General features: G+C 46.4%; 1 protein-coding gene across 1 annotated transcript in view; it reads left to right on the top strand.

The window, feature by feature from the left end:
• Nucleotides 1–17,193, top strand: part of LOC126092912 (uncharacterized) — a 671,478-nt gene that overhangs the window by 35,397 nt on the left and 618,888 nt on the right. The window contains exons 5-7 of the mRNA XM_049908642.1: nt 835–1,001; nt 4,736–4,813; nt 4,859–5,023. Coding sequence (XP_049764599.1) covers nt 835–1,001; nt 4,736–4,813; nt 4,859–5,023 — 410 coding nt within the window. The remainder of the gene's footprint in view (nt 1–834; nt 1,002–4,735; nt 4,814–4,858; nt 5,024–17,193) is intronic.

Genomic DNA, 17,193 nt, shown 5'->3' with positions numbered 1-17,193 from the left:
CGGCGTCCCTAAGTTATCGATGCCAACGCACAATGCTCAGTGTACAAGGCGGTTCTTTTCCACTCCTGAATCCTCGCGCACTATTGTAGCAGATAAACATTTTTATGTCTCCGTGATTGTCGTCAAATATGGGGTATCTGGGAAGCATTCTTACTCGCATCGCTCGACAACATTCAAACAAATCGTATTAATGAGTTTTACTCCAAAATGAAAAGAGATAATCCTTAACTTTGAAAATCACACACAAGTGCCGCAAGCAAAGGGCGTCAGTGTATACAATTCCAAGTCGGTGCTATATAGGGATTACACGCGAAGTAACTAGAACTGACGCTTTTATTTATGTCGGTAGTCGTGAAGCTGCTGTTCAGCTGGGCTGCGACCAGTCGGGCGCGGCGCTTATGTCCTCTTCGCATAGGGGTCACTGCTGTCGCGTTATCCTCCTGGAAAGGGGTCGGTCAGCGTGCGATTGGCTGACGTCTTCTCACAACCCTCTCTTCTCTGTCGTTAGCGACCGGCGTGACGGCTCTTCACTTTACGCCGTAACAAACATCTCGGATATTGCAACACGCAGAAACTCTTTTTTTTAAGTCATAAGGGTAGTCAAAGACTGTCGAGCAATTCAGTTGCGAGTACAAATGTGTGATGATACGAAGTGGAGCGACCATATTATACGGTCAGCTGTGCGTACAGCAAACGGCAGCGTGTGACACAGACCGCTGTGATATTCCTGACTGAATTGTAATGGATAACACAAAAACAAGCTGAGGCAAAGCTAAGCTGCGACAATCGTGCTGTTCAGTAACGACTCTTTGTTGTCGTCCTGTCCCCCGGCAGCGTCTTCGTCGGCGGAGCCGTCGTCGCGGTCGTCTGTGGCGGTGCCGCCCCCGCCGGCCGCCGCCCCCCAGCAGGGCCTGGCCGCCCCCGCGCCCGGCGCTGCCCACGCCGCGCACTGCTTCATCACGTCCGTCACCTCCATCACGAGCCTCGACACCGGCTACCAGGTACTGTGCGCTGCCCTGCTCTCAGCTGAGGGAGCTCCCATTTGTTTCTGAGTGAGCTGCCGTTCAGTTGACTACTAGTGGTTAGTCCTTCCCCGTGCCAGCTCCCTTGGCTCAGAGTACCGCGTGCACGCATCGTCCTACATTATTTGCTGGTAGTACTCCAGTCGGCCCCCCCGTTACAGTACTTGCCCTTCTCATTTCCCTCTGGTACCCTGATGTCTTACCACGCGTACTACGGTCCTGCCCCTTCTTATCAGTATTTTCCATGTGTTAACTCCTTCGCCGACACTGTGGAGAAACTTCTCATTCCTTACCAGTGTATTTAATTAATTTTCAACATCCGTCTATAACGCCACATGTCAAATGCTTCACGTCCCTTGTGTTCCGCTTTTCCTACCGTAGATTATCCACTACCGTACTGTGCTGTGTCCCAAACGACCATCCTCAAAAATTCCTTCCTCAAATGAAGGCCAATGTTTGATAATATTAGACTTCTTTTCGCCAGGAATGTCCTCTCTGCCTGTACTAGTCTGCTTTTTAAGTCCTTGCTTGGTGCATATGTTTTTTTTTTTTTTCTTTTTGTTTCCTAGGCAGCAGAATTCCTTCACTCGCTCTACTTTTCACTCCCCAATTATAATCTGAATTGTACCACTAAACTGACTTCAGGTAGACCTCATTACTTTCGTCTTTGTTCGGTTTAATTTCAATCCGTATTCTGTGCTCACTGGACTACGGATCCGTTTCAGTATGTCTATAATTAGCTACTGTCTTTCACACTGAATTTCAATGTCATCAGTGTATATTATTAACGATAATGTTTCACCTTGAACTTAATTGTATTCCTGTATCTGTAGACTGGATTTTCATATTTTACTATCCTTCTGATTGATTTTTATGAAATGTTACTTCCACTGCGGGAAAAAATGCAACACTCGAAGGACAAGTTCATTTCATTAGCAAGTGAGGCGACAGGTAGTTAATCATTGATAAAAAACTAAAGCCATATGAAACACATTTCACGGTAAAGGGTACCCAAACGGTCGCATGACCGTGTAGACATCGCCCTCTTCCCACACGGCTCTCTCTCTCCGGCGTAACGCAGACGTGGCGAATTATATCCTGCAGTACATCGTCTGAAGTATATTGCGTCTTACGTTGCAATCCGTCAGTGGTTCTTCCAGGTCCTGGAGCAGGAATTAGTTACCCCTTGATGATCTGCCATACTTGTCGATATGGCGAGAGGTCTGGTGCACTTGCCGGCCAGAGCAGTTCTACATCACGAAGAGCGCGAAGCTGCGCACGAGTCGTATGTGGAGCTGCTTTGTGCTGCCAGAAAAGCGCGTCGGCTTCCAATGGCAGAAATGGCAACAGTACGGGGATAGCAGCCTGAGCAGTGTAGCGAGGATTGCTTGCTTCGTCCTGTGGAAGCACCAAACGTGACTACGTTAAAGGTGATGGCTGTCCACAGCGTGGAGCCTGGGATGGGACCTGTGTCGAGGGCGAATGCACAGTGGAACAGGCAGCTCACCAGCTCTGCGCCGAACGCGTTTACGTACATCACTCGCACACTGAGAGAACCTATAGTGACTGAGGACAACAGTGCACTATTCCATTCCCCTGGCAGGACACCAGAGAGGCGATGCTTGGCGGTGTAGTGGTGTCTGCGGTGGCCTGGCTAAACCCACTCGTCATCTGAATCCTGCTGTGACCAGGCGGTTCCCAGTGGTCCCCGGTGACGCAGCAGGTGCATCGTCCCCGGATCACGTCCTGTCGCTTACCGCTGCTCCCAGAGTCTATCCTGACGTGAACCTGTACTTCGCGAACGTCCAGAAGGTGTGCTATAGGTGAGGGAATGTTCCTCAGACCACTGCTGAAAGAAACGTTGCGTTGTGCCTAATACACTACAGGCCGTTAAAATTGCTACACGAAGAAGAAATGCAGATGATAAACGGGTATTCATAGCACAAATATATTATATTACAATTGACATGTGATCACATGTTCACGCAATTTGGGTGCATGGATCCTGAGAAATCAGTACCCAAACAACCACCTCTGGCCGTAACAACGGCCTTGATAGGCCTGGGCATTGAGTCAAACCGAGCTTGGATGGCGTGTACAGGTACTGCCCTTGTAGCTTCAACACGATACCACAGTTCATCAAGAGTAGTGAGTGGCATATTGTGACGGGTCAGTTGCTCGGCACCATTGACCAGACGTTTTCAATTGGTGAGAGATCTGCAGAATGTGCTGGCCAGGGCGTCTAACATTTTCTGTATCCAGAAAGGCCCGTACAGGACTTGCAACATGCGGTCGTGCATTGTCCTGCTGAAGTGCAGGGTTTCCCAGGGATCGAATGAAGGATAGAGCCACGGGTCGTAACACATCTGAAATGTAACGTCCACTGTTCAAAGTGCCGTCAATGCGAACAAGAGGTGGCCGAAACGTGTAACCAATGGCACGCCATACATCACACCAGGTGATACGCCAGTATGGCGATGACGAATACACGCTTCCAGTGTGCGTTCATCGCGATGTCGCCAAACACGGATCCGATCATCATGTTGCTGTAAACAGAACCTGGATTCATCCGAAAAGATGACGTTTTGCCATTCGTGCACCCAGGTTCGTAGTTGAGTACACGATCGCAGGCGCTCCTGTCTGTGATGCAGCGTCATGGGTAACCGCAGCGACGGTCTCCGAGCTGATAATCCATGCTGCTGCACACATCGTCGAACTGTTCGTGCAGATGGTTGTGGTCTTGCAAACGTCCCCATCTGTTGACGCAGGGATAGAGACGTGGGTGCACGATCCGTTACAGCCATACAGATAAGGTGTCTGTCATCTCGACTGCTAGTAATACGAGGCCGTTGGGATCCAGCACGGCGTTCCGTATTACCCTCCGGAATCCACCGGTTCCATATTCTGCTAACAGTCATTGGATCTCGACCAATGCGAGCAGCAATGCCGCGATACGATGAACCGCAATTGCGATAGGCTACAATCCGACCTTTATAAATGTCGGAAACGTGATGGTACGCATTTCTCCTCGTTACACGAGGCATCACAACAACTTTTGACTAGGTAACGCGGGACAACTGCTGTTTGTGTTTGAGAAATCGGTTGGAAACTTTCCTCATGTCAGCAGGTTGGAGGTGTCGCCACCGGCGCCAACCCTGTGTGAATGCTCTGAGAAGCTAGTCATTTGCATATCACTGCATCTTCTTCCTGTCGGTTAAATTTCTCGTCTGTAGCACATCTTCGTGGTGTAGCAATTTTAATGGCCAGCTGTGTATGTGCAGCAACCCTTTGATACGCTCGCCCTGCTTGCTGGGGAGTCAAAATGCCGTCCCCGTGAAATGGCTGAAGTTGTTCGACAGGAGAAAGGGTTCGTCGGTGCATAGTTGAACCCTAGAATGAACGTAGCAAACGGTGTCCACCTCTGAACTCAACACAGGTACTGTCTGGAGAGTCGAAGCAGAGGGCGCGCAGACAAGCCTCCTGAGCACCGTCTCATCGCTGAGTCGCTAACACTAAAACCTCGTAGCGTGCACTGGTGTCACTGAATAGTCTCTTTGAAGGTGTTGCACTTTTTTCCGACAGTGTATGTAGTAGGTCGCTAACTGCATCGTAATCTGTGAGTAAATGCATCTCGATAATGCATATCAGACACAATGTAGCTTGCTGTAAAAGACTTCCTTGTTACTAGACTGACTTTTTTCCTCCCTGTGCAGGGGGACGGCGAGAGCAGCCGCCCCGCGAGCCGCGGCGCCGAGCTGTCGTCGCCCCCCGGACCGCCGCCCAAGGCGCAGGTGGCGGGGGCGGCGGCGGCGGGCCACGGGCTGGCGCTGGCGCAGCCGCAGGACCCCATGACCGACTCGGACTTCTTCACGGAGAGCGACGCCGACGGCCACGAGGAGGCCAGGGCGCCGCCCCCGGCCGCCGCCCCCGCCGCCCTCGAGGAACCGCCCTCGTCCTCCTCCAGCTCCGCCGCCACCGGCTGCGGAGACCGCCGCGCACAGGCAAGCCTTCCAGCTTCGTACCGCCTATCGAATATAACAGAAAACATAAGGGAATCCACATCTCAGAACACAGCAAGTTCTTTGCCAAATTTTGCAGATAAAAACAAAATAAAACACTGCAAAAAAGATGACAAACGAAAACTGTAATGTGTACGACCTTTTAAAAATATCAGGTAACATGTCTTTAAATTTGCAAAAAATAAACAAATAACAGAAGAGCGTTCCACACGCAACGGGAGAAAAGCTCGCAAACCGTAGTAGACATCAACAGTCACAGTACCTCTAGGAAAAAGCTCTGACTTCTGCCGCTAGGGGAAAATATTTTAGTGATAATATGGAATAAAACGTTTGAAGCCGCGGCAGATAGTTAAGACTTCACGAGCTTGTAACCAAGCATTCGTTGGCTATCGCGAAGTGGTAGGACTGCCAGTGGGCTGCTGGTACGCCTTTATATACACTGGCTGCTGGCTGTGACGTCACTGGTGCTCACGCGAGGCCCGCGAGAAAGACAGGCAGCGGCGCGTACGTGATGAAGGAACGCCTGGATTCACTCGCTCGCTCAGCCCAGCAGACAAACTACGTTTCTATACCTGTTAACTCGCAACTGGGCGTGTGCCTACTGACGAGAATTGCATCTTCCACTGGAATCTATTATGAACTCTTCTTGATTAACAATTCTAAAACAAAATTTAAGATCAACACTCGATATAAATAGTATAACGGCCATTTAATCTCTTCTGCTTAACAGTCCTCATTTCACTGTGGCTTCATGCAACTTATAATCATTTTGGCATGATTTTACTTCTATTGTACTCCAGCACAGCCGTAACAAATGATAAGTAGGTCTTTGGACTAATAGCAGTAAGACTCCATAAGAGCGGATTCCAATAGAAGATTCAGTTTTCGTTTGTACGTACACACTTAGTTGCGAGCTAAGAGGTGTAGAAACGTAGATTGACTGAGTTGAGCTAGCTAGCTATCTAGCTAGCTCAGGCCTTCCTTCGTGACGTACGCGCCGCGACCTGTCTTTCTCGTAGGTCTCCTGTACCCGCTTCGAGCTCGCTACTGCTCGATCCCGCGCCGCGGTGAGCCGCAGGCCGCTGTGTGTGTTAAGGGTGTTATCGGTATTTCTGTTTCGATGGCTTCTTTAATTACGCAGTCCCAGCATCCGCTAGTCCGAGCCGCGACATAAGTTTCACCAAATTTGCTCGGGTTATTGTCGTCTCAAGCACGCTCAGATAACGCACGATAGCGTACGAGGTAAAACCTCTCGTGCACCTCCCTGCGTTGTTCTGCAGTGCGTACTATTTGCCCGACGTGAGACTGGCCACACTCACAAGGTATCTCGAAGAAGCCAGTTGCCAAGAGGCCTTCTGCATCTTTAACTGGTATCAGCAATTACTGGATTTTTGTCGGGGTCTTGAAAATCGATTTGATCTTTTGTTTTTTTTCAGCAGGCGGTTTATCTTACCCGATACGGAGCCACTGAAAGGCAAGCAAGCAAGTTTTTCCTGGTCCTCGTCGATGATGTTACTGTCATTCTTTCTTGACGTAACTTCATTTAATTGGTCAACGTTGTAGTCTTTCTTCCCGAAGATCTTGCGCAGGTGGCTCAGCTCACGGTGCACGTTATCGGCTTCTGATATCGTTCCTGCACTATGCACCAATGTTTGTAACACAGTGACTTTGTGCTGGGCGGTGATGCCTGATGCCTGATAGCGTGGAAATACAAGCCGCTGTGGATAGGTTTTACGTAAATGTTGAGGCCAAGGCACGCATTTCGTTTGCTGCGGACTAGGAAGTAGGGGAACGGCAGTGCATTGCCTTTTTTTGCCTCCATTGTGACAAAACATTAGTCACTCTTTACAAACAGGAAAGTGGTCGCTTAGGAACGCAGTAGGTGGGGCACAATTAGCACATGGCATCACCAACTCAAGTAATTGCTGTGAGGTAGTATTTACGTGCCAGTGGACAGTACGCAGTCGGCGCAGTAAGAGTCGACGTGACAGGACGGAAGAACGTGCTGTCGTGTTTGGACGTAGCTGTGGCCACACTTTAAGCAGAGTTGCCCGATTTGTCGATGTATTAAATGGCTCTGAGCACTATGGGACTTAACATCTGTGGTCATCAGTCCCCTAGAACTTAGAACTACTTAAACCTAACTAACGTAAGGACATCACACACATCCATGCCCGAGGCAGGATTCGAAACTACGACCGTAGCAGTCGCGCGGTTACGGACTGAGCGCCTAGAACCGCTAGACCATCGCGGCCGGCGTTTGTCGATGTATCAAATGGGACTATCCATTGTATGTACAATGAATGGTGCACCATTCAGTCACGCCACCGGGGATGGGTGTCACACCTAGTCAAGCAAAATCGCACTGAAACCCGAAGGGACTCGGCGCTGCAGTGAATACAGCTTCATCTCCACCATTTTCTAAAAGAACGTTCCACGGAATGCCCGTCTGGAGTCTGCTACCTCGCAAAGGGGCCTTGCTCACAGTTGCACATAAAGCTGCACTTCTTCAGAGGGTCCAGCCGTGCACAAGCTGGTCAGTAACCGATTGGAGGTGCGACGTATGCTCCGACGGTTGTTCGTATTTCATATCGTACGAAGCGCCGAATCACCAACGGTCCGATGTAGAGCTTAACTCACAGCGTGCGGAGGGTGCAGTTCAATCTGCAGGTGCTACTGTGACGTTTTGGGGGTATTTTTCGTACCATGATTTAGCGCTCACTCATTCAGGTTAGTGCTAACGGGAATCAGAAAGTTCAACGTTCTGTCACCATGTGCTCTCCTTTCGTCTAGACCTTAGGGATGAGTACGCTGTGTACACTCCTGTTTCCCAACATCAGTCATGTTCACCTGGCTTCGTCCATAGTTTCCTGGTTTCACAAAAATTCGGAGATGCCATCGTACTTACAAGGGAACCTCCCCATCGCACCCCCCTCAGATTTAGTTATAAGTTGGCACAGGGATAGGCCTTGAAAAACTGAACACAGATCAATCGAGAAAACAGGAAGAAGTTGTGTGGAACTATAAACAAAATATACAAACTGAGTAGTCCATGTGCAAGGTAGGCAACATCAAGGAACGTTTGAGCTTACGAGCGCCGTGGTCCCGTGGTTAGCATGAGCAGCTGCGGAACGCGAGGTCCTTGGTTCAAATCTTCTCTCGAGTGAAAAGTTTAATTTTTTATTTTCAGACAATTATCAAAGTTCAGGCACTCACACAGAATCAACTTCGCTCTCCAAAATTCCAGAACATGTTCAGATTTGCTTGGACATATGCAGGATTTGACGGTCTACACACGGAAACATTTGAAAACGTAAAAAACATATGTTTTGACAGAGCACAGGGAAAACTGTGCGACTGTGAAACTGTTGCATTCATTTGTTGCAGTTTATGTGACAAACTCTTATGTTTTCATCACTATTTTGGGAGTGATTATCACATCCACAAGAAAACCGAAATCGGGCAAGGTAGAAGAATCTTTTTACCCGTTCGCCAAGTGTTCAAGTTAGATGGGTCGACAACATTTTCCTGTCATGTGACGGACATGCCGTCACCAGTGTCGTATACAATATATCAGACGTGTTTTCCTGTGGAGGAATCGTTTGACCTATGACCTTGCTATCAAATGTTTTCGGTTCCCATTGGAGAGGCACGTCCTTTCGTCTACTAATCGCACGGTTTTGCGGTGCGGTCGCAAAACACAGACACTAAACTTATTACAGTGAACAGAGACGTCAATGAATGAACGGACAGATCGTAACTTCGCGAAAATAAAGTAAAATTTTCACTGGATGGAGGACTCGAACCAAGGACCTCACGTTCCACAGCTGCTCACTCGAACCACGGGACCACGGCGCTCCTCAGCTCACATTGTCCTTGATGTTGCCTGTCTTGCGCATGGACTACCAGTTTGTATATTTTGGTTATTTTTTCATAGTTCCACACAACTTCTTCCTGTTTTCTCGATTGATCTGTGTTCAGTTTTTCAAGGCCTATCCCTGTGCCAACTTACAACTAAATCTGAGGGGGGTGCGATGGGGAGGTTCCCTTATTAGATTGCCCCGCTAAATCAACCCATCTTAACTCCACACAGAACATGCAACGGTCTGCTCATCAGCGAGTCCCTTCAGCTGGATTTGGCCTACGTGTCCAGTGTTCTACTTGCCGAGTTAACAAGGCTAAGGCCGGTCTTACACAGTACTGCTGTGATGTCTTCCGCGGGTGACTAATTTTTTCTCCTGTTTCACACAACGTTACGACGTTTCAATTTCATCGAAGTACAGGAAGCGAAGTAAATTCTTATTAAAATTTTCGAACCAAAATCACGCAATTTCAAATGCTTGCGATTAATGAAAGCGTGTCGAAGTATCACAGAAGTCAGAGTACCTATAACGTACAACAAAATGTTAAAATATTTTTATAACTATGGACCCATACATACTTGCTATTCTTAAATGGGACTGTAATAGTAATCCAGATTAATGATTTAATTTATAACAAAATTTAGGTCGTTATATTTATTTTCAAGTGGAACAGACGTAAATCTCTAATCAATGTCTGTTTTACCTCTACATCATGTGCAGACTGACGTTCATCTATTCGCCACACACCCAGCTTCGAAACATCACTACGATGTATTATCAGGCACGTAAAGTGTCAAACCCACGACAGTGGACTCTGGAATATTGCACCGGGCAGAAAACAAGCACGTCCGACCCGTCACGCTATTTCCCCAGTCAGTCAGCTCTGCTGCACTGTACCAACAACACGTCCTGCTGCGCGCATTTAAATCGGTCCGTGCACGACTGTGCGCGTTACCCATGTGTCCCAAAAAGCCGCGAGCGAAAATGCCATTTTTCAAGGGGGATGACGTCTCGAGTTCAGTTTATCACAGAGATAAAGGGTGAAGTCCTTTCAACACCCCTTGGTCTAGCGATCATTTCTGTACCTGTCGAAAGAAAGGTGTGGCTACCCTACAACACAGGGTCAAAAGTTAGTTACAGCACACACTTCCTCCAGTCTGCGCATACTGAGCAATTATATTGGTAAAAAATGGAAATGTAGCGTTTGGCGTCATTGGCCGGGAGGCCCCTTGCTGGGCAGGTCCGGCCGCCTTGGTGCAGGTCTTACTACAGCCGACACCACATTGGGCGACCTGGGGATGAAATGATGAAGAAGACAACACCCAGTAGCTGAGCGGAGAAAATCCCCGACCCAGCCGCGAATCGAACACGGGCTCGTAGGACGGCAATCCGTCACGCTAACCACTTTTTTTATCATTCTGTTCGGTATTGTTTGTTGCGTTTGGTCTGGGCGGACGTCACAAGACATCCGTTCAAGGTGATCGTTGATTCCTTTACCCAGTTTTTTTTTTTTTTTTACCGTATTACAGAGGGCGAGCAGCCCTCTGGCCGAACACGCTGAGCTACCGAGCCGGCACCACTCAGCTATCGGGGCGGAAAATTATGTTGGATTCTTTGCACTAGGTGTTGTCTAGGGTGGACCTTAGGCGGATTATGAACGCTCCATGCGCTCATAGGCTGTTCCCGAGAAAACTTCGAAAAACCATGATTTTCGGGTACGAAAAGTACTAGTTGTGGGGATGACCACTTACATTATTTATATTCATGGCAGGTCGGAGATATTTTTACCATATCTTTCTCAGACGATAATCTCGGGGAACTGTTTCAACTGACGTAGTGAACATACGGCAAAGGTCCTAGGGTCATCGCGATGGTTCTCAGGTCACCATACTATGTTTTCAGTCAGAATTTTTCATCAACAGAACTTTAATGCGTTGTCGATGGCTAATGGGCGCTTCACGCCTATACAAATATGCCCCAAGTGATACTGCGGTGACAAAAATGAGCTAAAAATGATCTTAACGTGCCTGAAAAGAACTTAAAATGACTGCTGAAAATTGTTTAAAACTGGGACGATTGCAAATTCAGTCAAGTACAGTATTTCCGACGACATATTTACTGTTATGATCCAGATCACAAGCCGGCAAAGTATCCAGAAGAAATTTAAAAGAAACTAGTCTGTATTCATTATACTATTACACGTGCTTATTTGTTCTTTGTGTGTGTCAAAGTGTATAAAACTGTCAAAACTTTACTGACCTTTAGAATTAGTTTCACACAGATAAGCAAGACACCTTGATATAAGAGGAAAAGAAGGAAACCAGCAAAAAGATGTTCTTGTCAGACCACAAAATAGGCGAATATCTTCCTCTTTAATAAACTAACATTAAAGTGGGGAACCAGATATCTCAATGCTCATTCCGCCTTCCTCAACAAAACATTTGGCTCGCGAACATATTCGTCCTCTCGCGAGAATAGCAGAGATACAGCGACGGTAGAAGAGAGAGCCGACGATGTCGTCGGGGGGGGGGGGGGGGGAGGAGAGAGAGAGAGAGAGAGAGAGAGAGAGAGAGAGAGAGAGAGAGAGAGATCAAAACAATAGCAGTGTGAGCGAAAGAGGGAGGAGACAGATGAGTGGAGACCATACATACTCAGACTGGCGAAATGTAACACGTAGGGATACGTGATGGCCCGCTTTGGACCAAAATTTTAAACACGTGGGTATTGGGGGAAAAAGTAAGTTGGACCCCTAGAATACTGTAAATCAGGGCTGCGTAAGCAGGCCAAAAACGCAGATTTGCAAGCAGCGACCACTGTACCCCTGTCCATCGCCGCAGGGGTCACGGTGGGCAGTCGTGTGGCGACTTGTGTAAACGAGCAACTCGATTCTGGGGGGAAATGATTGGAGGAATGTAGACAACCTTTATACACGCTGTCGCATTCCAGATCAATTACTTGAAACTGCAGATTCGGACGAATTAGGTACTGGAAGCTTTTTCGTTTTCCCGTACATGTGCATCACCAATCCTGATTTATTTTCCAGCGTGGCTGGCAATCCTTCTGTAGACACACAAATTAATAACTTCTGTGACAAACGTACATTTTCTATACTGTCTTCAACGCTATCATAAATGTCACATCCATCCCGCATGACCGTGATATTTGATACCGAAACCACGCGGAACTTGTTTCACCAGAAGTGCAGATACAGGTTGAGGTGCAAGTCGTCTTTATTAAATCACCATCCGTGGAAGAACATAAGTCCTTTGCTAAAAGTCGTGATTTTCCTTCCTCCTCTTTAGAGAGCTTCCTTTTAAGCTTTAAAAGTTTTTGTCCGCGTTAAGACCCCTTAAGATTTTCCGTTTCCGTATCTTTTGACTATGTAAGATAAGTAGTCATTTACTAAATTAAACTTACTCAAAGCAGTCAGTTCTATGTACGTATTGCGTACCCATCTTACTGTGTAAACAGGTAATATCCCTCGCACAGTGGAGTGAAATGCGTAGACGTTGTCGGAGTTACAAAGTGGCCACTCGTCACTGCTGCCCTCGGACGACGCTGCTGTCAGAAGGGACCGTCCTCTCTTTCACAGCTGGCTCTTCCGCGTGGTGGAGGAGCGACGGCGTACTGCGCGCGCATCTCCCCTCTGTCCTCCCACCTCCACGCCGCAACTGCTCTTCGTGCTCACGCTCAAAAGCAGGCAGTAAATCAGTCCAGTGGGAGAGAAAGAAGACACTGGAGGAGGGAGACACACACAGACATTGGCAGTGAAAGGGAGACACCGAGTATGGAGGCTTCACTGTAGAGAGACAGGGTAAAACGATTTAGAATATTCTGCGTCAAAAGAGCGCGAGTATGTTCGCATCACATCATTTTTTATCAGGAATGCGGAATGAGGATAGAGGCAGCTGGTTCCGCTCTTTTGTCAGAGTCTTTTAAAGAGGAGCGTATTCGCTTTTCTTTCTTACCCTCTTTCCCTCTTTTTTTCCGACAGGAGTACTTCCTTCTGGTTGCAGAATATGCTTGACTCATGTGCAGCACATTTTACAGACGACTAACTTAGAGAAACTGTTGGTGACCATCCGCTATGCAATTTACTACAGCGGTTATTGTTGAATTAGACTTTAACTCTATGTATGGATTAATAAAGTTGTGAATTAATTTGAAACAGCAATGTCTCGTAAGCTGTGTTGTCCCATAATAAACTGACGAGAGGCTTTCCCGAGACCGACATTTGTGATAAAAATCAGTTAAATCATTTTTATCACACTAAGATAAGGAAACTGTCTTTTTCCTTATAACCGCCTTTCTGGGGACTACGCAAGGGCTCTGCAGGAATGGACAAGGTTTCCGCAAACACTGTTCGCCTAAAAACCATCTTCCTCTGTTTATTAATTCGATCTCAGAAGGGCACTGGATGGCGTAGTTGGGGTTGACGAGTTTTCCAAACCGGAAAGCTTGCCACACGGTCGCCTGCAGTGCAGTGCCCGACAGGTGTTGCCGCCGTTGCGAGCCTTCTACGCGAAGCACATACTGCTGCAGAACCAGTAACTACTTTCTCCTTTAGAGCAGTAAATTTGGTATGCCAACTCTGAACTACATAGGCGACAGGATGGCAGACCGTTGACTTTTAACATCTACGTCAATACTCCGAAAGCCACAGTCCGTTCTATGGCGGAGGGTAATCTTGTATCGTTTCCCCTTCGCCACCTTCCTATTTCATTCGTGGATGACAGGCAGGAAGGTAGACTGTCGTTGGATTGAATGAGTCACAGCCCATCCAATTTTAGAACTGCGGTCGTTATGCGGAGATATAGCAATGAGGAAGTTGTAAGAACGAATTGCTGAAGGTGTGGGATCTTGGAATTTCGTCAGGAAGGGGTATCCGCGACACAGAACGACTTTCTGAGAATGCCTACCACGTCGGTTCGTTGAGCGTTCATGGGCCACTCTTACGTCGTTGAAAACAATACCGTCAATAATCATGCAGTTGTTCTTTGAATTTTTTTCTGTCTGTTATGTAATTCTAACATGGTAAGGCATTGTTACACTATTTTGAGGTACTTGATACACAATCGACGCAAAACGGTTCCTGACCACTGCAGTGAGCTTTACGCGTTTGCGTCAAGCAATCATGTAATGCAGTTTTCGTGTTTGTTTCTATGGCAACGCCTCGTCCTCTGCAGCAGTATGTGCTTCGCGCAGAAGGCTGGCAACGGCGGCAACACCTGTCGGGCACTGCGCTGCAGGCGAGCGTGTGGCAAGGTTTCCGGTGTAGAAACTCGTCAACCCCAACTACGCCATCCAGTGTCCTTCTGAGGTCGAATTAATAAACAGAGGAAGCTGGTTTTTAGACGAACGGTGTTTTCAGATACCTTGTCCATTCCTGCAGAGCCCTTGCGTAGTCCCCCGAAAGGCGGTTATAAGGAAAAAGAAGGTGATAAAAGTCCAAAATCTCCGATATGATATCCTTTCTGGACAAATACATCGAAGGGAGAGGACAAACATAGCTAGGATACTTCTCAGTTTCTGAAACACTGGGGATCGACAAAAAAATGGAAACAGCAAAAACACAATACACTACCATATCTAATACGGTGTCAGAAATCCGTTTGCATGCGTAGTGGCTTACAGTCGTCTCGAAATGGATTAATACAGGTCCTGTAACATTCTGAAAGGAATCTCCTGCTATTCGCCCTGCAAAATAATGGATAGTTTATCTAACGAAGATGGAGGTCGATAGCGCTCAAATACCTTTCTCTCCAAAGCAGAACACAAATGTTCAATAATACTGAGGTATGGTGACTGCGGTGGCCAGGTGAGATACGACAACTCATCTTCGTGCTCGCAAAAGCAACCCTGAACGATGCGAGCTGTGTGAACAGGGGGCCTTGTCGTCTTTGAACACAGCATCACTGTTGGTGAGCAAACACTGTACCATGCAATCGACCTGATCAGCCAAAAGAGTCACGTAATCCTTGGCAATAATTCTATCTTGCAGTTTAAGCATGGGGTCCATGGACTACCTCGATCTTGCTGCCCAAATCATTACACTTTCGCCAAATTTCTTGGCAAGTTGGAAACTGTATGAAACAAGATTCATCCGAACAAACGACGTTGTTGCGTTGCTCCATAGTCCAAGTCTTACGGCTTCGACGCGACAATCTCCTTTTACTGGAATTTGCATTACTGACGATTGATTTTGGAATTTCAGCTTGCCTTGAAATTCACTACGTATGGCGCTCCTTTCATATTCTTTTGATGGTGACATGGTTCGCGAGTACGAGATTCAGTTCATCAGTGATTTTTCGGCTGTGGTCATTTTGTTTTTCATCTCAGTCCGATGTTATTTATTGCGTTGTAAATGAATTTCCTTGCAGCTTTATTTTTATCTTGTTGTTTATCTCATGTATGTACAATCTCTGCGTCGAAACGTTTCGAAGCACAGAGCGTCTGACACGAATCATCAAACTATGTGTCACCTTGCTTGATTGTGCGACGCAATAGCAATAACAGCATTCGATTCAGGAACCACGCCTAATCGTACCTGGAGATAAGAAAGTTGGAAATCTACTGTACGTACATCACGTAATCATCAAAATAAAATAAGAACAGCTGCAAGGAAACAGACTTCCACTAGAATAACTGAATCAACAGATGTCTGCGTGATATTATCGTCCTCTGTTGAGGAGTAAATCCTAAGTGTCTCGATGCCTGTTTACATGCAAGAAAGCGTATTGTGCACGTCTGTTGCGCCATTATTTCTGTCATTACTATTTAAATTCCATGCGAAATCTAAAATCTATAGCAATACTTCATAGAGAGTGTAGTAATAAAATATGAATAAGTCGTGATCAGATTACACCCCAACGTTTGTAAATAAAGCCATAATTAAAGTAAGCAGGTGCTTTCGAAGATTTCGGGCCATTACGCTCGTAGCTAGTCTTTATGACGACAGCTAAAGTACAAAGTATAAACTTTGTTTCTGTCGTGACTACTCTTCACTCCATCTTCACAGCTTCTCACACCTCAGATATCCAATTTTTCAGTCACCTCTGTATTTCTGCGTTTTTTTTTTCGTTATTCTTATTCTCATACTTAATATATAATTTCGATAGAGCATTAATAAATTAAAGAACAGTAATTGTTGATGTCTTATATCGTTAAGTGTTTTACATCTAGCCCACAAAGCAAAAAGATTATTCTGTCACATTCTCAGAAATTATTTCGTACGTGTATTTGTTGTAGCTGATAAAGGAAAACGTGCGGTCCATGGAAATAAAAAATATATATTCACTTTTACTGTGTGGGACGAGATGATAGCATTACGACGACAGGGGAAGGAAGTGATAAAAATCCGACCCCGGGATTTGACAGTACCGGTAGTGTTGAATTGGCCAGTCAACCTGAGACCCTCGTGTGCTCGGCCAGCTATTGGCCTAGCACTGGCCAATAGAGCATCAACAAACAAGTAGCTCGCTCCGCTTCAGTTTGCTGGACGCAGCTGCCTGTGACTGGTTTAAAGTGCTTAGGGTTGATGTGAATCGCGTTGAATCCTACCAGTCATCAATAATAGCTGTGTGTTTATTTGATAGTACCTGTTTACTAGCAGCGTTTCCGTGAATACAACGCCTGTTCGATCTACACGACATACAGACAAGCAATGTATGCAACAAGACTTCGAAAAAAGGTACCGTTTCACAATTAGCAGTTGTAGTACACTGTTGTCATTCGATTTAGACAAACTGAAATTGTCTGAAACAAGTCGCATTCTGCGTCAGGTTATTTTCTGTTTAAAACAAAGAATTTATTTGGTGCACGATTGGTTAACTTTGATCACTTTGGGTAGCATCATGTAACATTCCACAAAAATAGTTGCGATCCCATTTGTCGACATGTCACGAATCCACCCAGTCAGTAACGTAGAATGGATCAAGCGTTAGTACTGTTTGCTTTTTAAAATTTGAAGATATGTGGTAACATACTGTAGTGTACTGTGGTATGATGATGAAACCAGCAAATAGGTTGCACTTCTTCGGTCTTGGTTAGAGAACCCCACTTGTCAGAACATACAACACCATATCATGTTGATCTACTTCACAGCATTGTGTACGTCGTGAGATGTTAAGTAATCTTCACTCAACGAAACAAAACTTTAGCGTACTTTTGTTTGGTGAGACCTACCTAAATTTGTTAAAGTAAACAATTTTCAATGAAATAAAGCATTCTCCTATGAAAAAGATACAGTAATGATTGCTCCCAGGAAATTTAAAGCCGTTGTGAACCCAA

This window comes from Schistocerca cancellata, chromosome 7 (assembly GCF_023864275.1).
Source record: "Schistocerca cancellata isolate TAMUIC-IGC-003103 chromosome 7, iqSchCanc2.1, whole genome shotgun sequence".
Classification (NCBI taxonomy): domain Eukaryota; kingdom Metazoa; phylum Arthropoda; class Insecta; order Orthoptera; family Acrididae; genus Schistocerca; species Schistocerca cancellata.
Note: the sequence above shows the minus strand (reverse complement) of the source record. Positions and strands in the feature narration are given on the sequence as shown.